Genomic DNA, 24323 nt, shown 5'->3' on the forward strand with positions numbered 1-24323 from the left:
GAGAGAGAGAGAGAGAGAGAGAGAGAGAGAGAGAGAGAGAGTTTTACGGAGAAGGAAGAAGAAGAAGATGATGATGAAAAGTTCAAACGGACATTTTTGATGGCTCAGGTTTGTTTCGTCGGATGACCATCGGATCACCGACTCACCATCGTTTCGCCAGATCACCATCGGCGAAACGATTAAGGTTCGTTTCGCTGGGTAGACTTTGAAGAGTCAACATCATCATTGACTTTCTGGATGGAGGACATGTTTGTCCTTTTTTTAAACTGTTTGTTTTTTCTTTTTTGAATGAAGGGCAATTTTGTCATTTTCTCAAACCATTGCTTTATAAGAAGAATAGCAAAAAAGGGTACTTAAGTCTTTGCAACCACGCCAGACTCCAATGCTAAGTGATGTCAACATACACGGGAATACGAGCCCCATGTGCTTGTATACGTGGTGCTCATTCAAACCCCCGAACACAAACGTGAGATTCAGTGAATCATCGGGAGCGAACATACACCACCCTCTCCTAATTGACTCCTTCAAAGTCCTTAATAGTATCATTGATTTTCTAATTCCTTGTACTATGTTAACATTTATCATAGGAGCCATGAAAGGTTGTCTTACAACACGTCCAAACCATGTTAAACAACATTCACTTGTCTTATCTTTTATTGATCCAACTCCTATGCACATTCTAATATATTCATTTATAGCTTTATCATTTGTTCTAACCCCAAACAATCATCTTATCATACAAATATATGTAGCATGCATTCCGTCGTCTTATCGATTCTAACCATTCAACATTCGGCTTTATATAATAATGCTGCCATCGCACAGACTTGAAACTAAGTCGTGAGAAAACGCGGACACAGCTGTCACAAGGTCCATTTGGCATCGCCAAGCCGAATTGGCTTAATTCCTATATGGGAGAGGACTTAATTCAAGTCACGCACGACCCAATTAATTGACGAGAACATCCCATGGAATTTGTCAAAGAAAGGCGTGTACCTACCATTAGAACACGCGTTATGTCGTGTCTATCCGATGGAAAAGTAGATTGTTGCAACACCAATTTCAATGCAAACATCCGTCGAAGAGTGGAGGGCCGTTTAAGAGAGAGAGAGAGTTTTTTTTTTTTTTTTTTTGGGGGGGGGGGCATGCTATCGAAGCGGTGACGAGTCAGGATCGTCGGTTACGCGAGCCGGGGGCCGAAATGCGTCTTGGTGGACGTTGTCCCGAGAGAGAGAGAGAGAGAGAGAGAGAGAGAGAGAGAGAGGGTGGACCGAATAAATTCTTCCCCATTGAATGAATCGCGATTTGCCGTTGTGGGGGATGACACGGCTTGTCTGAAGGGTGGGCCTACACGTCTGATCAACGCATTGCTCTTCTCCTTTTCCCCTCTATCTCTCTCCAGTGGAAGAATAAGAAGAAGAAGAAGGTGGTGTGGGGCAAGGTTTTTTCTGAATGCGGAGGGCAACGCACTTTCTCTTCTTCTAGGCCCGCCCACGACCGCCGTGGCCGTCTGATTCATCTTCTCCCACAAAGTCGAGAGCACCCGCTTGGATCTTGGCCTTGCATTCTCGTACGCACATGCATCTTTTCTAATATTGAAGGGGAGGAACATAAATTTTCTGAAAAGCGCGCGGGAGAAGGAAAGCTTTTTGTTGGGGGCATACGGATCGAGGCATCGGAATCATGTCAGACTCTGATTCATCTCACGGGGGCGAGTGCAAATCGTTCCGTCAAATGAGCAGAGACAGTATGCACTCTGTTGTTCCTCTCCCCCTTCTCACATACTATTTTTGTTTGAATAATTGTTTGAGTCACGGATGCATCTTTTCCTTTTCCGTTATTCTTCATTTTTTCCCCTTGGCTGTGCCTTGTATTCCTAAATTGATATGTTTTTGGGCGTCCATCATCTTTTTTTATTCTTTTCCGATCTATGCCAGCCGATCCCTTCTTACATCGATCGCTCTTCTTATTCCGTATCTCATTGATGTTATTGTTGTTGCTGCTGGTTATCGTATGTATGCATCTATTTCTTCGTGTTTTCATATTATAACCAGTCGTTTCCTATCAACTGCTCTGGGGTAAACGACAGACCGGCCTTGTTGCTGGTTCCTGATGATATGTTGATACCTATGCCTTAATCTACGGAAACCGAGACAGAACCATTTTATTGTTCATAGCAAGAGGTCGTTTACCCCGCAATGGAATAAAATAAAACACAAGGGAAAAGACTAGGATATGGGGCTCAGAATCCTCTTCAAATACCAAGCGCCAGCCTGAAATGGGATTGCAGCGGAGCTGCCAACATTTGCAGTTGGTGCTTTACTGTATGCCTTCATGTTTTATGTTCTTGCTACATTGAGAATCTTGTTGTTCACCGTCTAAGACGAGTGTATAAGGCCAGTCGAGATGAGAGGGTTGATATCCCTCTCTGGTACCGTTAGTTTGTGGAATATTTTGCTATTCCACTCAGACTCCTTCGATTGGTTGAAATAATGCATGAGGAGGTGATCACAATTCTAAGCTATCAACCCACAAATGGTTAAACTTTCCGGCCTACAGAATCCTCCTTTTTTGTCATCATCATCATCATCATCATTTATGGACTGCCATGGCCCACCAAGTCAGCATGATTCAGAATGCTGGGGCCAACTCAAATAGCCAACCTGCTTAACTGAAGGGATTCATTAGCTAATCAATGCCATGCATGTCCTAGGGCTATGAGTACCGATTCCATCTCCACCTACATATCATCCTCATCACTTGCCACCTTGTGATTTACGACATTGTCTGCCCAAACTAGTCTTCTATTGCTTTAAATATAAGGTTAGTATTATAACAGAGTTTGTGAACTCTGTGTAACGGACAAAGATTGGTTTGATGAACCATTTAAAGGAGAAAGTTAGAAAGGGATTTTCTCTCTTATGTTGGACGAAGGCCCCTGGCCTGATGATTTTCCGGCCCTGTTTATTTTGGGTTAAGGGTACATTGTGAAGCATAACATAATGGTATTGCTTTTGTAATTGTGTGTTAACCAGACCTTCTCTAACAAAGTTTTGGCAATTGAGAAGTCTTGTAATTCTACTCATGACAAATTAAGGTTCTTTGTCACCAAGCATTATCCCACCTATGTGTAGTTGGCCTGCTGGTTTATAATCATCTCCCACATATTCTCATGTAGTATTGCACAAGTAACTCCACATTCTTCTGTACAATTACTCTCCCATGTGGTCTTCATCAATTCAACACTTCACCTGCTTCTTTTAACTTCTGTGACATCCTGGGTTTTCAGTCTTGCTGTTTCCAGCCACCATATTACATTCCCAGTTTCCTGATTTATTTATTTCTACAGGATAATTTCTGAGATGAAAGTAGCCAGGCGATGAAACTAAGCCATTTCATTTTTTCTTTTTTCGGGTCAAGCCACTAATGACAGTTTGTCATGACATTTATTGTGGAATTCAACTAATTTTTGCTTCATTTTTCTGAAAGACTTTGGTTTACTATACAGTTACTGTTTGAGTCAGTTAATGCTTCCTCATTATAAACCTTATCCATTCCTTTTGAAAAATCTTAATTGCCATATTGTTGCAGTAATAATTGTTTTAAAAATGTCCTTAAAAACAGAGACATAAATGATTGCATGGTTCTCGCAAAATCTTGTTGTAACACTTTGAATCAAAAGCTTGGAAATGCTGCCTACATGGTAAAAGCATCTTCCTGTTCATTGCATAGAATAGTACATCATCCTATTCATTGCCTAGAATAGAAGTTTGCTCTTAGTTGCTTATGTTCATCTGAACATTTTTGCCTCAAGTTACTTTTTTATTCTTATCTTTGGTTATTGCATGTCCATTTTTGCGGTACTTAGCTTTTGTAATACTTCTTTGCTGGTGCTGGTTCTTCATATTAACCTTTTTCACCACAAAATTTATAGGATTGTTGAATGAGATGCTTGGTTCGATCAAAGAAGCAGGCTTGAAACCAACTTGGAAGGTATTTTAGCTTGTGCTTGGTCAATCAAATTCAGAACCTTTCATTCTTAAATCTTTCCTTGTGGTTGATATGATGCAAATTCTTAATCTTGGTTTTTCTTTTCCATCTTATGCAGCAACCAAAAGAAAGTTGTAGGTAAAAGGATAACAAGTAAATATTGAGCAAATGTGAATAAAGAGGACATTTAAAGCCATAAAGCATGATAGGGTGATATATTTAATCAAATGTGATGTCCGGGGATTCCTTGTCCGTTGACCACTTGGTTAACTAGTTGACGGATTGGCTTAACCAGGTTGACATACTACCACAGGGTTATATTTACAAAGATGTTTGCGCAGTTAATGTATGTGTTAGACAACTTAATACCTTTTATCTCAAAGGAAAAAAGAGAAAAAACTTAGGCGTGTATGTCTTACCTCCATATGCCTACTTTGAGAGTTTGAGGTCCATCTCTATGTTTTCATAATTTTGGATTTTTTTCGGAAATTCCTAAATTTCATCCTATGTAGTCAAAAGCACTAATCGCTAGACCCCTGGAAAGAGTCAAAAGGCTAGTTGGAGACTAGGTGTGGCTAGTCGGTCTACTCGGAACCCTAAACAAATTGCTAAAATTAATAAAAAAAAATGTATGAAACATAAAATTAGTCAACAATAAGCAGATATATATATATATAATTAATATATAGTTTATATAAATAAAAAATAGAATATATTGACAGAAAAATTCCATGTATATTAGCAAATACGAAATATATTAACAGAAAATTTCAGAATATATTAATAGAATACATTGATTGTTAAAACATTCCAAATATATTAATAAAAGATTCATAATGTATTAAAAGAAAAATTCAGAAACATGATATATCATAGAATATATTAACAAAAAAATCACAACCACAAAACATATATAAGACCGGAATATATATTATCATCTTTTTCTCTCTCAGATCTCTTTCTGTCAACCAAAGAAGAAGAAGAAGAAGAAGAAGGAGGAGGAGGAGGAGGAGGAGGCAAAAGCTCGGTTAATAGTCATACAGTGGCTAGTTTTAGGATATGTATAATTTTTGTTTTAGATAAAAGGCACAAACAAAGGTTTCATCCAAGTGGCTAGTGTATTTGACGTTTGTGTGAGAGGTGGGTGTTTCGAATCCCACCCTTCACACTTTCATTGACAAATTTTTTTTTTCAAAAAATCAACGTGGCTCGAGCCGAGCCGAGCTTGAATGTCTTTTTCTGAACTAACTGAGCCTTTTGAGCCTAAGCTCGGCTCAAGTCTGACTCGTTTGCACCCCTAGGTAAGATACTGGACAATGTTTCAGCCTGGTATCTATTGGTTTGCATGGAAAATTATGGCTTTAACTCAACATTGGTCACAACAACCTGATGGGCCCACTGACCTGATGCCCAAGCCTAGTTGAAAACATTGGTGTCATCTTGTTCATCATATTCACAACCTGTGTTTCTTTCCTATTTCATGATAATTACAGATTTGCTATATTAGTTGTATATAACTTGGATTTTAAAAACACTAGACATGCTGATCAATGACAGTTGTGAAAGAACGCTTCAAAGATTGATTCACCGAAACCCACAAGCAATAGAGAAGAGGAACATACACAAAAGGGGATGAATTCTGTACAATTCCCAGTAGGGATGGCAGTGGACCGGGGGAAAGCGGGGCCCCGCCCCGCCTCGCCCCGTTTGGACCGGGGATGAACGGTATGAAACGGGGATGGAGGCGGGGGTGGAGGATAAAATCCATCCCCGCCGTGGAGGCGGGGCGGGGGTGGACGTGCACTTTTCCCCGCCCCGCCCCGTCCCCGCCACGATCCCCGCCTAATCCCCGCCCCAACCCCGCCCCGACCACTTTTCCCCGCAATATCCCCGCCCCGCCCCGCCTCATCCCCGTTTGGACCGGGGATGAAGGGTATGAAACGGGGATGGAGGCGGGGCAGGGGTGGAGGATAAAATTTTGAGGCGGGGCGGGGGTGGAAACCTTGTCCCCCGCCTCGCCCCGCCCCACTGCCATCCCTAATTCCCAGTGTGGGAGGTTGTGTGGTGCTATCATTAATAGCATATTAGTCCACCAATAGAGTGCCATGGTGGTTGGCGCCAAGTTGCGAGTTTGTCAATCAACCACTTGCACTTGATTGAGGATTGTATTAATGAACATATAAAAAAATATAATGGAACAAATAAGATACAAAATAAAACACTTTGTACATGTGGATTGAATCTGAAATATGGATTAGACCCAGATCCAATCACGTCTCAGTAGCTTCCCTCAAGTTGTACATGGTGATCACCATGGACAACTTGGATTTCAAATACCAAAATCTCTTCTTTGTTAATCCCTTGGTAAATAAATATACTATTTGATTCTTTGTCCCAACAAGCATAGCTTTTAATTATCCTTCTTTGTTTTTTTACTTTCGATTAAGTGCTGATGAACTTCTATGTGTTTAGTCCTTGCATGATGAACAAGATTCAATGAGATTCTAGTAGCACTCTGGTTATCATAAAACAACATGAATCTGAAGTCATTTCATTCAAATACAACAACAACAACTACTACGCCTTCATCCCAAATCAATTGTGGTCGGCGATATGAACCAAAAAAGAAAATCATTCTGGGTCTTTTCATTCAAATCATGTAATAAATTTCTTATCCATGCCACTACTGAGGAGGCAGCTGCCATAGCTCGGTACTCAACTTCTGTACTCGAGTGAGCCACAACTCTTTGCTTATGTCTGAATCATGAAAAGTTAACAAAAATACAATAACCTAATGTAATGAAGTCAATCTTCAAGAATGAAAGTCACAATGCCACTTATGGGCCTAGAACACCAATGCACTAAGGCACTCATAATAACACTTGGGCACACACTCATAAAAAATACAATATACTATATATATAAATAAATAAATATATAAAAATATAAATAAGTAAATAAATAAATAATATATATATATATATATATAGATAGATAGATGAGAGATCTAATATGCAAGTGTTCAAAGAGAGAAAAAATAGTAAGATCGACACCAAGGAACCAGGATGAGGGGACCAATTGATAATTCAACAATATAAAAAGGATGACCTTAGGGATTTAGACAAGAGAATGAGGAAAAGAGATGCTAGAGAGAGGCAAAGGCAGAACAAAAGAGAAAATAAGGAAGAACAACGAGAAAAACCTTTCAAGACTTGTCTCGACAGTCGACACGATAAGTTAGGATCCTTGCGCTCTGATACCATGAAAGAACACTTCAAAGATTGATTCACCAAAACCCACAAGCAGTAGAGAAGAAGAGCGGACACAAAAGGCTCTGAATTCTGCACGATTCCCAATGTGTGTGGTCATGTGGCATTCTCCTTAATATATTGAAACTGTTACACAATGATACAGTTACAACCAACCCCCCCCCGTACTAATGAACATATGAGGGGACCAATTGATAATCTAACAATATAAAAAGGATGACCTTAGGGATTTAGACAAGAGAATGAGGAAAAGAGATGCTAGAGAGAGGCAAAGGCAGAACAAAAGAGAAAATAAGGAAGAACAACGAGAAAAACCTTTCAAGACTTGTCTCGACAGTCAACACGATAAGTTAGGATCCTTGCGCTCTGATACCATGAAAAAACACTTCAAAGATTGATTCACCAAAACCCACAAGCAGTAGAGAAGAAGAGCGGACACAAAAGGCTCTGAATTCTGCATAATTCCCAATGTGGGAGGTCATGTGGTATTCTCCTTAATATATTGAAACTGTTACACAATGATACAGTTACACCCCCCCCCGTACTAATGAACATATAAAACAAGACGTAAAGGGGAAATAATGGAGCAAATAAGATACAAATATAAAACACTTTTCACATGTGGATTTAATCTGAAATATGGATCAGACACAGATCCAATCTCGTTTCAATAAGTTGGGCCTTGTTTTTGCTTTTTCTTTTTAATTTTTTTATATTCTAGTTAGAGGAACTGAACTTTAAAGCCAATGTTATTGACTGTTTGCAGGTGCTGATAATGGACAAAGTTACTGTCAAGATCATGTCTTATTCTTGCAAGATGGCAGATATCACAGATGCTGGCATTTCTTGTAAGAAGAAAATATGAAACCTTGGAAGTGATAGATAATAGTTTCTTTCTGGGATGATATAAGATTTTCATTCCTCTATGCATGCCTTTTCTCTCTTGCATCCTGTGGGCTTCTGTTACTTAACAGATGCCTTTTTTTTTAGTAATTTTAGGAGTAGCTGTCATCTCCATGTACATGATTTGCGCACGGTATGCATTCTGGTGTTAAACCCAGGAAACTACAGATAGTTTGAATGATAAATTGGAAGGCTTTTATGATGTATCTTTCTATTAGGCTGCATTGGCATCTTTGTGGTCAGCTGTTGCTTAGTTGATGCTTCTAGTTTGTGATACATTTGGATCAGTATGTTTTTGTAATGACTGATTTTGATTAATCCACAACGAGCCAGAGGATTTCCTACATGAATCTTTTTTGTATATGAAACATCATGAAAAAGTATTTGTTACAGCACATGCTATAAATGTAATCAACTTTTTGTTGGACGAGTTAGAACAGGTAATGGATTCAAAATTTTGGTGTTACTTTGAAGCAGCTATTTGGTCTTTCTATTTAAATCAGATAATTCTGCATCCTATCATTTTCACCCAAGTTGTCCATGGTGCAAGACCTGCTGCATCTTGAATAAATCCTTAGTTATGTATCCAGGTATCCCTTGTTTAGGTTTCTTGTGCCTGGCAGATTTGTAAAAGTATTTTGATCCTTGTGTCATCTACTAATCTCTGCAGAGTTTATTGGATCAAGTGCCATTTCAATTTATGCATCTTCTATCTTCTTATTTTATTCAACATCGGATCTGATATTTCCCCCCTCATATAAGTGTACTCTTTGTTTTGTCTGAGTTGCTAGAGTTTTTCAATAATTAGGAATTCCAGTTTACTTGGACATCAAATCTTGTATTTATAGTGCTTATAATTCGTGCATTAAACTGGATGAGTCCTGATTTCAGTTTTCCAAATTGGCATTATGATAAAAAAGTTTAACAATCAGTGAAGTTGTCAGGTCATCCTCATAATTCGGGCATTATTTGTAACTTATGTACTGTCAGTTTCCCCTCTATAGATGGTGTTGGAAAAGTTGTCGTCAATCGTCATTATCATCATCGTCATCAACTCTATGATTAGTCATTGAACCTTGCAGAAAGGAAATAGAGTTTATCTAAATAATTCATATGAAGCTTGTTTTTGTTTAGGTTAGCTTATGCTTGCAGCCAGGACTACAGATTGCAGGTGTTAATTAATTGATAGCTGACAGACTTTGACTTTTGAACTGGATCCATCAGAACATGACTTTATATGAGTATAGTGTTCATGTAACAGGCGGAATGCTAGACATATCTTGATAAATAGAAAAGTATTGTGACAAACCTATGATTTTGTCAACTATTTTCTGAGACCCCCTTGATGTTAGCAAAATAGTGTATGCTAGATAAGATATTATAAAATGTATTCACCGTTTTGAGGCATGTGTAGCATTAGTACTTTTTAGCCATTTGGATGGTGAGACTCATTGCAAACATGAGTGTATCATGCTGCATAAACTTGAAAGCTCGTTTCTTGCATTGTATCTTTTATAATGACACTCTTGCAATTTGTAGCTCTTTTAAAGGTAAAGTTTTTCCAAAAGTCCTGTTCAAGTTTCACAGTTAGATCAAAATTTTGTTCTTAATTATTCATTTCTTATTCATCACATAACCTCACAATGCATTTATGCATGAACTAGATCCCTCTTGGACCAACTGAAATTAAATTGATGTCTTATTGCATAAAGATTGCTCAAATCAACTAATACTGTTACTGCCAATGCATACACAGCTGTGCGGGTTTGATTCCATCAAATCCCAGGCTTACCCGAACTAAAAAATACCAAGAAAACCCATTTGGGAAACTCAGGAGTTGACTCCTAATGTTCTAGGGTCGACTCTTAATGTTCAGGGATAGACTCAGTGATTCTGTGCTCACAGGGGTCGCTCTTGCAATGCAAGGGTCGACTCTTAGGATATCAAGGTTGACCCTGCACTGTAGGGGTCGACTTTCTGAAAATGAGGGTTGACCCTCAAGTTGGCTTCCACACCCTGTGATAAGCAGGGGTCGACATTCTGAAAATGACCCTCGGGTTGGCTTCAACACCTTGTGATAAGCAAGGGTCGACTCCTTTGCTTCAAAACGGACCACCCGAATCGAGGCTATAATTAGGGGTCAACTCCTACCTCGTAGGGGTCGACTTCTGTGTTCAGACAAGAAAGAAACCAGTTCGAAAACTCCATTTTTCGGCAGGTAAAAATGCATAACTTTGTTTATAAATGCGTACAAAGCATACAAACATTTCAGTGCGCAAAGTAACATGCAAACCTATGCGATTTCAGCATGCATATAGAACCCACAATTGTTCATCCTTTCGGAAATAGTTCAACAACAAAAATCTTCGTAAAAACAATGACTCACACATGCAATTCATGATCAGATTCCATTCTTTACACAAGGAATCAAAACTACACAACATAAGGTTTTCGAAAACATGATGAAAACCACATTTTGAGTCATGTTAAACATAAAACATACAATTTCTCCAAAAACCTCTTTTCCTAACATGGTTTCCTAAAAACGCATGCTTGCAAATTCATCTACATGCTATATACTTCCTAGAGGTCATGGGGGTAGGGCACTGTACCTCTAAAATCGTGCAAACTATAAGAAAACAGCCAACGTAATTTACGATTCAACCCAAGCTCGCAAGGATCCCCAAGGGATCAAACTCCTTCAACGTAGGTTCTACGAAATGCTGCCCCTCCCATTAGCTGAAATCTCACAAGAAGGTGAGAGGAGGAAGGGATGGAGGTGAGCAAGAGGGTAGAACAAGAGGTTAAGTGAGAAGGCAGAAGAGGAGCATTCGATGGCTGAGTGGTAGTTGTTAAAAAATGTAAATTGTAATATATATAATAATAATAATAATATAATATAATATAATAATATAATTATATATATATATATATTTTCTATATTTTCTATCTTTCTTTATTTTTATGCATCTAGTTCACGTTGAACTAGATACATAATTTAGTCAAGTTCTAGTTAGAACTTGACTAGACTATAGCCGTTGGACTAGTCCAACGGCTATAATAAGAGTTGTTGGACTCTCGACTCTTTTTGGGAGAGCTCAAAGTGAGCTCTCCCCTCTCATTTCCTCTTGTATAAATAAGGGTGAACCCCTTCTTGTAAAGCCATTCAATGCTTCTCAAGTATTTTGATTATTAATAAAGATTTTTATTTTATTATTGTGTTCTTCCTTTTATACCCTTTTATGGGTTTTGCTTGAAGTGTCTTTTAGACACTCTTTTGGTGTATTCAAGTGCTTTTGTAGAAGACCACCATTTTATTACATGGTATCATAGCCACAGAGACCGTAGATCTTGAAGTGCTTTTGCCTTGATTTCCGTGCCTCATTTGCAAAAGGTGTTTCATCACCTTGTTCTTGGCTCAAGAAGATTTGTTTGAAAAAAGGAAGACTTGTGCTACAAAAATTTGTTTGTTTCCTCTCTTACTCTCTTATCTACTCTTTTCTCTCTCTCTTCTCTCATCTATTCCTCTCTTACCCTTGTAAAAGATGAATGACAATGATAAGATCACCATCATACCCATGAAGCTAAATGATACTAATTATATAATGTGGGCTTCGATTATGAAGCACCACATTTGGGAAAAAAGATTTGGGGTATAGTGGATGGTTTCGATTCGGAACCTAAACTATCTCTTACCAAGAAAGAGGGTGATAAAGATGTTCCTCTAACGGAAGAGGAGAAGAGCAAGACGTTATCCACTTATGAAAAGAAATGGAAAGAATGGAGGATAGGGCATGCAAAAATTATGTCATGGCTAATAAATAGCGTAGACATTAAAAAATGCTCGTCTTGCCAAATTCGAGTATGCCGATAAGACTTGAGAATATCTTAAAAATATGTATTCCCTTAAAGACATTGCACATGTGTGCAATTTACAAGACAAAGTTCAGACAATGACTTAAAAAGACAAAACCATTCGAGAGTATTACAATGAGTTGTCCGAACTTTGGGAAGAGTTGGCTCTTCTTGAGCCCAAATGGCATTGTGCCGAAGATATCGAGCGTCGACAAAAGCAACTCGATATGAAACATTTCTATCAGTTTATGAATGGTTTGAGGCTGGAGTTTGAATCCACCAAATCAGACCTTTTACATCGTGAAAAAATTCCTTCTATTATTGATACTATCAAAGAACTCACCATGGAGGATAATAGGCTAAAAAAAATACTTCTAAAGTCGATGATGATTCTGTTCTAGCAGTGTCTAGACCGGAAAATCATACATACACTTATAGGCCGTCTCATTTTGGAAAACAAAATAGTGACTTTGACAAAAAAAAAGTCATTTGTCATCACTGTCATGAACCGGGGCACTATAGGCCTCAATGTCCAAAGTTAAAAAGAAGAGACTAAAAGAGAGTTGCATCTGTTGAATCCAAGTCAAAAGATCAAGAGGCACTTGTTTCTATGGCTCAATTGATGGAAATTCTTCAACCTCTTCTCAAAGGGGTATCCTTAACTGAAGCCTCAACTGGAGCGGTTGTTGCATCTCTCTCCGATCCAGGTAACTTTCCTTGGCTTTTAGATTCTGGTGTTTTTTTTTTCACATGACCCCAAATGTCAATAGCCTATCTGAATGTCTTAAAAATAACTCTAGTGTGTCAAAAGTCTTTACAGCTGATGGGGCATCTCTTGAAATTAAAAGAGTAGGATGTTTTGAAAATTTTAAAAAATGTAAATTTTTTTTTAGTCCAGAAGTTAGATACATCCCTAAACTAAATTTGAATCTCTTATTTGTTTCACAAATATCTGACTATGGATGTAATATCTCCTTATCTTTTCATGGTTGTTGGGTACAAGATCGTCAGTCATGGAAGCTGATTGGGGAAGGCAATAGAGAATGAGGACTCTATTACATGGACTTTTTGGAATTGCCCAAGAATGCATTTTGTTATAATGTTCAGAAATTAGAATTAGACTTATGGTACAAAAGACTTGGCCATCCTCACATGTCTAAAATTCAACATTTTTCAAGTATGGAAAATTTTTGTAATTCTGAAAATTTCTCTTGCAAAGACTGCATTCTTGGCAAAATGAAAAAATTACCGTTTCATAGTAGAACTTTTGTTTCTTCAAGACCACTTGAGTTAATACATTCAGATGTTTGGGGATCTGTTATCATTGCAAAATTTTCCCCCCTCCCTCTGCGAGAGTGAGAGAACGATTCTGCGAGTCAAACTCGACCAAAGTTTTAAAAATTGGTTTTGAAAATTACTCGCCTCCGTTTTGAAAATTTGCGAGAAAATTCCGTGGAATGGGATCCGCTTGTCGGTACAAGGTTCAACCGTTCCTGACGCCTTTACTAGGAGTAATTGAACCAAAGATCAAATGTGTACTTTGACTAAGTTAAATTATCTAAATTATGTTCTATTTTCCTAGAATGCACAGAGAATCAGGCATGTGCTATGAAATTTTGAAAAAGCTGCAAGTTTGAGAAATATGATATTTGCTTTAGAAAATTGAAATGTACTTGGAAAATGCTTGAGAAAGTGCTTGGAAAGGGAATTCCTAGGAAAATCATTGAATTTCATTGGAAATCTGAAATTTGCATTGGAAAATAAATCTTGAAATTGATTCTCAGGAAAACATGGATTTTGAGAAAATCGATTTTGGAATTTGGATTGCATTTATGAGAAAATGGATTTGAGAATTCTGAGAAAATCATGAAGTTCATTGGAAAATGATTTCTGACATGGAAAATGGATTCTCAGGAAAAACTGGGAACTTTGAGAAAATCGATTTTTGATATTGGAATAGCTTTTTCTAAGAAAACCGATTTCTGAATAGGATTTGAGAATTCTAGGAAAATCAGTTTCAGAAATAATTCAAAGTTTTTGAGAAAATCGATTTTGGGATTTGAAAATGAAATTGAGAATGTGAAAATCTTGGAAAATCATGGTTTTGAACTTGGGAAATACTTTGAAATCTCATTTGAAAATTCAGAGTTCTGAGAAAATCAAATCCTGAAAAAGACTTAAATTTTTTTGGGAAAACTGATTTTTCTGAAATAGAATTTGAAAGTGAATTTGAAAATAATGAAAATTGAATGAATGAATGAATTTGAAAGAGAATTTCATTGAGGAATTGGGAAAATCTTTTTGAGCTTTGAGAAATGCAGTACATTTTTGAAATTAGCTTAAGAGTGTAGTCTGAATGTGGCTAATACGAAGATCATAAATCTATGTTTCATTCGTATTCTGACTATGGCCAAAAATACAAACTCCACCAAGTTTATAAACTCCATAAGAGCTTGTGCACGTGCCATTCGTGTCAAACATAGTGATTTTGGAAAATGTGCATATGCATCATACGCCAGATATTAAAACTTTGCAGGAATTAAACTATATGCAATACAGTCCTATTCTAAGCTGAAAAGTAACTCTTATTCCAAATATTACATTGCTTTTTACATTGAATTGAATAAAGAAAATAAATAAAATAACTAAATCTTCTTCTTGAATGTTCCTCCAAAACTAGAAAACAATGTTAGTACAAAAATGTAGGTTTTTCTGAATTTATCAAAAAATATTGGAAATTATCGGATATTATTTAGATATAAACCCAAATTCATACCCCCTTTGATATAAACATGAAAAATAAGGAATAAATTTAAAAAATAAACTTGGAAATTCGAAATTGGTGTCAAAATGACCAAAATGCCCCCGATGACCTTGAAATCAGGGTTTTTTCTGAGAGAATTCTTGTAAATTTTGGAAATTTGAAAATCAAATGAAATAAAATTGAACATAATATGATGAAATATGATGATATGCATGAAAATTTATGGAATTAAAAATTGGAATTTCGAAATTTAGGTCAAAATAACCAAAATACCCCTGATAACAAGACTATGGCCTTGAAACCAGGGTTTTTTGAAATAAATTTTGCAAAAATAGAAAATTGAAATGCAAATGACATTGAAATTAATCCTAATATGACATGACATGCTTATTTACATGATAAAAACCCTTAAATGGCAAAAATATCACAAATTATTGAATTTAACTTGATTTTTGCGTGATTTTCGCCTCTAAATTTAAAAATAAACTAACACACAAAGCAAATGAACTTGGAATTGAACCAAATTTGGCATGGACAGATAGACTAACCCTAAAAACAGAATAAAGCTCAAAAATCTATTTTTTGTTATTTTTTTAATGTAGAAAATAACTAAAAATCCTAAAAAATCAAAATTTTGCCTAAAATGCTAATTCTAAATTGGATTTCGGATACTAAACTTCCATAAAAATTTCTCAAATTTTATGGGGTTACAGAGGACAGTTAAGCAAAGATTTTTGCCTTTTACAGATTCTGGTTTTGACTTATAGTGAGAGCTTGACACCTCCGGCAAGTCGGATCAGAATCCAGCGACTCTAGGATTTAGGGTAGACTGACAGATTTCGAGAAAAACTATGGGAAAAATAACAACATATGAGAAAATGGCCGAAATTCTGGGAAAATGTCCCTAAAAAATAGAGGAAAATTTTCTCTTTTTACAGTATTGGGATTCGGGTTATGGTTTGGTAGAGAGCGTAAAGGGTTATCAGAAACCTGGATCTTTGAAATTCTCAGTCATAGGAATCTGACAGACAGGAAAATTAATTCCGGGAAAAATACTTAGACTATTCTAAAAATTCCTAAATTTTGGGAAATGATAGAGGGAAGAGTTAGAAACAACTTCTATGTTGAAAAAAGTTTTGGCATCCAGCCTATGGGTTGAACAAACATAGTAGGTTAGGGTCGATCTAGACCATGACAAGGAAGAAGTGAGATTTTCCCAGGGGTTTGGGAAAATTGATTTTTAGCAGAGATCAAAACTACTTGAAAAAGCTAAGAAAATACTGGAAAACAATAGACTCTAACAGAGACTCACTGTATTTTTTTGAGGAAAATTCGGATCGTCCATCTAGGAGATCTCAGAGGTTCTTGTCTGCTAAAACAGAACTTGAAATTTCTGAAAATGTGAAAACAGATGCTGATCTTTTATTTTTTTTATGCAGATAAGAATGTCAAATTAAGTCAAACTTTTCGCAGGAATTTAAAGGCACACAGATCTAATCACTATAAAATTTACAGAATTTATTGATGAAATAATTCACATGAATTAACATATAGACTTTGCACATAAACGATAATCTATAAGTTCTAAATTAAATAATAATGAAACTTACATAAGATGAATGAAATGAATCACAAACTAATCTAAATGTATATTTTAAACATGAAACTATATGAAATGTAAGACTAAAATAAAAAAAATAGCAGCGATATGATTTGCTTTGTTGTTGGCTTTTGAATGAAAGAACTAGTCCATCCAATGGATAGATCTTATCATTTATCGAGCCTACACACATAGAGCATGTATTTTATTATTCTCATTATTCAAAACCTCTACATACTTATGGATTTGGCTTTTGAAATATACATACGTGATTTCAATAAAACTTGGCCATATCATATTGAAGTGCCACAAATAATAAAAAGAATCCCATAAACAAGGAGAACATCTAGCAAAGGGAGAGAAGGAGATGCACCTTGGAATCTTTAGAGGAGAAGGAAGCTGATGATGCACCGGCTGAAGCTGCACCAAGAGAGCTTGAAGATGATGGTGCTGCTAGTGGTGGTGTGCCGACTGAGGACTTCTTGGAACCGTGGAGGAAGGTGATGGATGGAAGGCAGCTGCTGAAGGCAATGAGGGTGGTGCTCTTGCCGGGATTGAAGTTAGAAGGCTGCAGTTGGTGAAGGCAAGAAACACCGGTTGCTGGTATGGCTGGAGTTTGAGGTAGCTGGAGCTCGAGGTGGCTGCCTTAGAGGTGCTGTGAAGCTGGGGGCTATTGACTATAAAAAAATGGAATCCAGAGAGGAGAAAGAGCTGGAGTGAATAGGAGAATGAGAGGCTCCAAGGGGGCTGGGTGTGAGAAGAGAGAGAGAGAGAGAGAGAGAGAGAGAGAGAGAGTGCTGGAAGGAGAGCTCATGTATGGGTGTCTTGGATTGTTGAACTTAGGGAAAATAAAAAAAACCTAAGTTTTAATGAGAGGAATGTAATGAAAAGAGGCGGAAGCACCAATAGAGCAAATGTCACTCTTAAAGAGTGACCACTAAAGCCAAGAACACAAGCACCAAATGTGCACAAACAAAAACTCTCAAATATGGAAATGACTTAAAGTCATAAGTTGGATATTATTGAAGAAGAGAAGAGAGAGGGGTATAAAACCCATACATAAGAAGGAGAACACCTCCTCTATTTATAGAGGAGGGAGGCTCTAAAGAAGAGACTACAAGGGGGCTCCCTTGTAGTCGTTGGGAGCTCCAACGGTCAGAAATATGACCGTTGGGGCCCCAACGACTACAAGAGTGGGGCCCCTTGTGGTCATCCTAAAGAGAAAAATAAAAAGATAAAAAAGTAAAAAGCAAAAAGGAAAAAAGGGAAAAAAGATAAAAAAGAAAAGTACATTGACAGAATTACAATAATACCTCTATCGGGTATTTCAATAAAATAGAATATGTATATATATACATATATGTATATATATATATATATATATATATATATATATATATATATTTTAACACGCCCCCTCAAACTTTACGGGGAGAAGACCGAAAGTTTGCTAAGGAGAAACATGAATCGTGGAGTTGGGAGCGCCTTGGTGAAGAAGTCCGCTAGTTGATGCTCTGAAGTAACATATGGTAATGAGATAGTCCCTCTGAGGTATTCGTCTCGAACATAATGGCAGTCCATTTCAATATGCTTGGTCCGCTGATGAAAGGTGTGATTACTAGCAATGTAAATCGCACTTTTGTTGTCACAGCAGAGCTTGGTGGGAGTAGAAATGGGGACGCCCATGTCAGCAAGGAGACTTCTGAGCCATACGATTTTCATAGTTGTCATTGCCATGGCCCGATATTCAGCTTCAGTGGATGACAGTGAAACCTTCTGCTGCTTCTTGCATCTCCACGAAATGAGGGATTCACCTAAAAAAATACAAAGACCCGTTATTGAGATACGATCATTGGGATTTCCTCCCCAATCAGCATCAGTAAAGACAGTTAAGTCAAGAGAGGAGGAAGAGGATAAGAAGAGTCCCTTGGATATAGTATTTTTGATATATCTGACAATTCTCAATACGGTTGCCATATGAACCGAAGTAGGTGCGTGCTGAAACTGGCTTACTGCATGAACCACATGAGCAATGTCTGGACGTGTGATGGATAGATAGGTGAGAGATCCGATTAATTGACGGTAGGGGGTTGCATCCTCAAGAAGAACACCATCTTCAAGTCTCAGTTTTGCATTAATGACTTCAGGAGTCTCAACTTTCTTTTCATCAGATATTCCTGATTTGGCACAAATTTCTGCAGATAATTTCATCTGAGATAAGATGTATCCTCGCGGGGAATAAGCCACTTCAATCCCTAAAAAATATCTCAAATAACCAAGGTCAGACATATCAAAAGTTTCTTTTAATATGGACTTTACATTATTTACTCCCTTTTTGTCATTTCCAGTAATGATCATATCATCAACATACAGCAGAAGCATAATAATGGAGTCACCTGTCCTTTTAACAAAAAGAACAGTGTCAGTATAACAAGAAGAAAAACCTAAATTTATTAATACATTACTAAACCTATCATACCAAGCTTTAGGGGCTTGCTTAAGACCATATAAGGCCTTTTTTAATTTCAAGATTTTTCCATTTAAATCCATACCCGGAGGTGGTTCCATATACACTTCTTCATTTAAATTACCATTCAAAAAGGTATTTTTGACATCTAGTTGAAAGATTGGCCATTTTTTAACTGCGGCTATAGCAATAAGAGCTCGAACACTAGTCATTCGAGCAACGGGGGCAAAAGTTTCATCATAATCTACCCCATACTCTTGGGCATATCCCTTGGCTACCAACCTAGCCTTATATCTTTCCAATGAACCATCACTCTTAGTTTTAACTTTAAAAACCCATCTACATCCAATGGGTTTTTTGCCATTGGGAGGATCAATGATTTCCCAAGTTTGTGCCTTTTTAAGAGCATTAAGTTCAAGTTGCATAGCATCATTCTAATGAGCATATTGCTTAGCATCATTGTAATGAGATGGTTGATGAAAAGAGTGAAGGGCAAGTAGACATGCTCGAAAATTAGGCGAAAAAGAGTCATAAGAAACAAATCTATTTGGTATTTTAGAAATCCGATTTGACCTTCTTTGAGAAGTCTCTTCGATGGACTCATTTTGGGAAAATCTTTCAAGGGCACAAGGAGGATTCCTTTCATTCCTTCTAGATTAGACTTGTATTTGTCTTGAAACATTTTCTTCTAAGTTTTGATCACCGCTTGGATGTTCAACAAGATCTTCACTAAGGGATTCATTAGGATCAATATGATCATCTTTAGGCAATAAGTCAAATAAGAATGAATAATCAATATTTTCATTTGGTTGGTGCGAAAAACCACTTTCCTCTTCAAGGAATGTGACATCTTTAGAGATATAAAGCTTGCTTTTAAGTATGTCAAAACATCGATATCCTTTTTGTTTTTCGCCATATCCCAAAAAAATGCATTCAATAGCCCTAGGGGAAAGTTTATCATTCTTGTGGGTTAAAACAAAATATTTACATCCAAAAAATCTTAGTCTTTTATAATCGGGAGAGATATTGTAAAGTTTTTCAAATGGAGAAAGATTTTTCAAAGAGGACGAAGGAGTTCTATTGATAAGATATGAAGAGGTTGGAACCGCTTCAGCCCAAAAAGATTTTGGAATGTTTTTTGAGATTAATAACGTTCTTGTAGTCTCTATTATGTGCCTATGCTTTCTTTCCGCAAGGCCATTTTGTTGCGGAGTGTTGGGGCAAGAACGTTGGTGACAAATTCCATTTTCTTTCAAATAGGTTTGAAAATCATTGGACATATATTCGCCTCCCTAATCGGATCTAAGAATAGATAGATTTCCCAAAAATTGGTTTTTGACCATTGCATGAAATTCTTTAAAGAAGGAAAAAACTTCGGATTTACGACTTAGGAAGTAAATCCATGTGAATCGAGTAAAATCATCAATAAATACAACGTAATACGAAAAACCACCTTTAGACAAAATAGAGGAAGGTCCCCACACATCGGAATGAATAAGTTCAAATGGCCGAGTGGTAAAGTAACTTCTTTGTGGAAATGGAATAGCTTTAGATTTCCCAAAAATGCAATTTTTACAAGGCATGTGATTGTCTTTACAAGTATTGTTCAAAAACGGAAAAAGAGACATTTTTACAAAATTTGGATGGCCAAGTCTCTCATGCCATATTCCAATACTTTTGTCTTTTACAAGATTGCACGATGGCTTAGATGGAAGAGTCAAAAAATCCATGAAATAGAGGTCACCCCTTCTATGGCCTTGCCCAATCAGCTTCCCTGACTGGAGATCCTGCACGGTGCAATCCTTGGGTGAGAAAGAGACTTGGCATCCATGATCGGTAATTTAAGATACGGAAAAAATGTTTAAATTTATTTTAAGAATGATTCTTACTTTAGGAACAAAAATTTTTTTAAAATTAAGAGATCCAATACTTTCAATTTTTAATGATGTACCATCGGCCGTTGAAACACAAGAAGATATAGGTTCGGAAAAAATATTTGAAAGAGAATTTTTATGAGATGTCATATGGAAAGAAGCACCGGAGTCTAGTATCCACATACCTGGAGGAGATGAAGAGTAGGCAATGGCGGCCCCAGATGTTGAAGGAGAAGCCTTGAGTAGATGTTGGAGAACTTCGGAGATGTGATTTAGAGTTTCTTTGATATCTCCTTCTTTGGTGCTTTCTTCCTTCTTTGGAGAATCTTCTCCAACCGCGGCAACTTTTTCTTTAAGCTTTGGGCAAACCGGTCTTATGTGCCCCGGTTCATTACAATAATGACATATAATCCCCTTTCTAGGTCCATAGTTATTTTTGTTAAAGTGGGGAGGTCTATATGCTTTAACATTTGATCCGGGCCTAGTAACGACCAAAACATCATCACTCTTAATGCTCAAACCAAGCCGAGTTTCTTCTTGACATATCTCGGCAAGGGCATCTTCAATAGGTAGGGCTTTGCTTCTATGGAGAAGAGATGCCCTTGTTCAAATTCCGGGCGAAGTCCATGAAGGAATTGAAAAAAGTGCTCCTTTTCAATTTGTTCTCTTCTTAGCTCAATATCTTGTGGAGCAACCCACTTAGGCTCAAGAAGAGCAAGCTTATCCCAAAGGGGGGTTAGAGAGCTAAAATAGTTCCGGACACTCATGTCCATTTGTTTGGTAGAACGGATTTTCTCTTGACAAAAAAATTGTCGAGCAAGATCCTTTTGGCTATACATACTCTTAAGGAAAAACCAAGCCTCATTGGCCCTTCTAAATTTGGCAATGTTAGCACAATTTTTAAGATCTACATTATTCATAAACATGCCAAAATTTTGGCATGGTTACTTTCCCAATCCTCAATTTTGGATTGATGTTCATTAATGGCTTTGATGCGCTCATCGCCATCTAAAACCTTCTCAATCTCATTTTCAATTTTGGTGAGAACAAGAGAGAGTTCGGGAGTAGTTCCCATAACAAAACCCCAAAGTTTCTTACCTCTTAGGTGATTTTCCATAGCGGAGGCCCACATGAGGTAGTTGGACCCATTTAGCTTAAAAGAGAGCTCCACTTTAGAGTTACGTTCCATCGGCACCAAATATTCTTCTTTTCTTCAAAAAACTTTGAGAGGCACGCGCTCCAAGATGACAAAAGAGAAGCCCAATCACCAACCGAGCTCTGATACCATGTAATGAAAAGAGGCGGAAGCACCAATAGAGCAAATGTCACTCTTAAAGAGTGACCACTAAAGCCAAGAACACAAGCACCAAATGTGCACACACATAAGTTGGATATTATTGAAGAAGAGAAGAGAGAGGGGTATAAAACCCATACATAAGAAGGAGAACACCTCCTCTATTTATAGAGGAGGGAGGCTCTAAAGAAGAGACTACAAGGGGGCTCCCTTGTAGTCGTTGGGAGCTCCAACGGTCAGAAATATGACCGTTGGGGCCCCAACGACTACAAGAGTGGGGCCCCTTGTGGTCATCCTAAAGAGAAAAATAAAAAGATAAAAAAGTAAAAAGCAAAAAGGAAAAAGGGAAAAAAGATAAAAAAGAAAAGTACATTGACAGAATTACAATAATACCTCTATCGGGTATTTCAATAAAATAGAATATGTATATATATACATGTATGTATACATATACTTGTATATATACGAATGTATATATATATATATATATATGTATATTTTAACAAGGAATCAATTTAGGAAGGAGAGAGGGGGCCTGGTTTACGTGAATGGGCTAGACCAAAGAGGGAAATGAAGGAAGGGAGAAAGAAAAGAAGAAAAAAGAAAGAAAATGAAAGAAAGGAAGAAGAAAAGAAGGAAAAGAAGCAGAAAGAAGAAAGGAAAGAAAAGAAAGAAGAAGGAAAGGAGAGGAAGAAAGAAAAGGAAATAAGGAGAGAGAGGCTGGCTGACCACCTTGGTGGGTCTCATGGAAAAATAAAAAAATAAAAGAAAATAAAAAGAAAAGCAAATACCATAATTTTTTTTTTTAAAAAGAACATGTAAATGAAGAAGCCATCTCAGAGTGGGCTCATTTTCTAATTTTGAAATTCATTTTAAGGATCATAGGGGTAGAATAGTCTTTTTAGAAAAGATTTTCGACGAAATGAGTTATTTTTGGCAATTTTTGAAACGAGCTTAGAATTTTAAGTTCAATACCCCGTTGCGACGCAAATCCAATGTAGAATTTGAAAATTTGAGCTTGAAAGAAATCTAGATTATTTTTCTTGAGAAAATATTTTCAAATTTAGAATCCCGGGGATAAAAATATCAATTTTGGAAACCCATGGTTTGAAATTGATTTATGAAAACTTTTAAAACTCAATTTGGATTGGAATTTATAAAACTGGAGTTCTGGACTTCGAAAAATGAAATAAAATGTTATGAAATGACATGAAATGATGAGAAATGACATGAAATACTATGCGAAATGCAAACCCTGAATGAAGAAATTTGGATATTAAACCCCGATTGACACTTGTACCAATTCAAAAAGTGTTAAAATTGATAAAATTTGCAAAATGATTCAATGAATGATCTTCGGGTTCTACTGAGTCACAGTGACACTGAAAATTAGGGTGTGAGCTGGATTGAACTGAAATGAATTGGATTGAGCTGGGTTTTAGGGTTTTAGAACTCAACTGGACTGATAAAACACTGACTCAACTGACCTTTCCGATTAAATTTTCAAGAAAAGCTGTCATTTTTAGAGAAATGGTACAGAATGATCACTTGAAGTGAAGTGAATTACGAATCTGAGCTGGGTTTGAACTAGAACAAAGGTCAGTAATATTGAGATGAACTAAAATTGAAGCTTGAACACTAGCTCAATTGGCTGGACTCAACTCAATTCCAGCTGAATGAGCTGAAATGGGCTCTTAGACACTTAAAAATAGTTTTGAACTGAAACTGGAGCACTTGAACTCCTGGTGAGCTCAAACTAAACTCAGGGGACTAGGATTGATTGAGAATGACTGACTCAGAGACAATTGACTTGGATTTAAGTGAGAAATGAGCTCATTTATGAAGAAATGATTCCATTTTGGTAGGAATGGTCAGAAATGAAAATGGTTTGTTCATCACGAGCTCGTATGAGCTTGAAATGACTGATATTCTAACTGTTCTGAACTGACTAATGAGCTTGGTTGACTCCGACTGATTAGGGTCCGGGATGACCTAGGGTTAAAATAATAATTTTTCTAATAAAAGTGGGTAAAATGGTAGTTTTCTGACACAGACTCGGGACTGGACTCCTACACAGACCTAACAGGGTTGGCACTGCACAAGGGGTGTGTTTGAAGAATGGATGAGGAAAATTTGGGGTGTTTACGGGACCCACACCAGTTATTTCTAAAGGCGGTTGTGCATATTATGTCATTTTTGTTGATGACTTTTCTAGACATACTTGGATTTATTTTCTTAAACATAAATGTGAAGTTTTTACTCACTTTCAAATATTTCATACAATGGTTAAAAATAAATTCCAAAACG

General features: G+C 37.0%; 1 protein-coding gene across 4 annotated transcripts in view; it reads left to right on the plus strand.

Annotated features, from left to right (window-relative positions):
• Positions 1-1210: 1210 nt before the first annotated feature.
• LOC149836364 (SNARE-interacting protein KEULE-like) overlaps positions 1211-24323 on the plus strand; it is a 104634-nt gene continuing 81521 nt past the window's right edge. Inside the window, exons 1-3 of one of the 4 annotated variants that reach the window (XM_090009160.1) lie at positions 1211-1747; positions 3935-3993; positions 8026-8107. In XM_090009160.1, coding sequence (XP_089865286.1) covers positions 1684-1747; positions 3935-3993; positions 8026-8107 — 205 coding nt within the window. In that variant the 5' untranslated portion in view covers positions 1211-1683. Of the gene's footprint in view, positions 1748-2244; positions 2325-2805; positions 2824-3934; positions 3994-8025; positions 8108-24323 lie in introns of those variants that run through there. The other 3 variants (XM_090009164.1, XM_090009162.1, XM_090009163.1) reach the window with 3 other exon arrangements.

This window comes from Nuphar pumila, chromosome 6 (assembly GCF_984573655.1).
Source record: "Nuphar pumila chromosome 6, dmNupPumi1.hap1.1, whole genome shotgun sequence".
Lineage (NCBI taxonomy): Eukaryota > Viridiplantae > Streptophyta > Magnoliopsida > Nymphaeales > Nymphaeaceae > Nuphar > Nuphar pumila.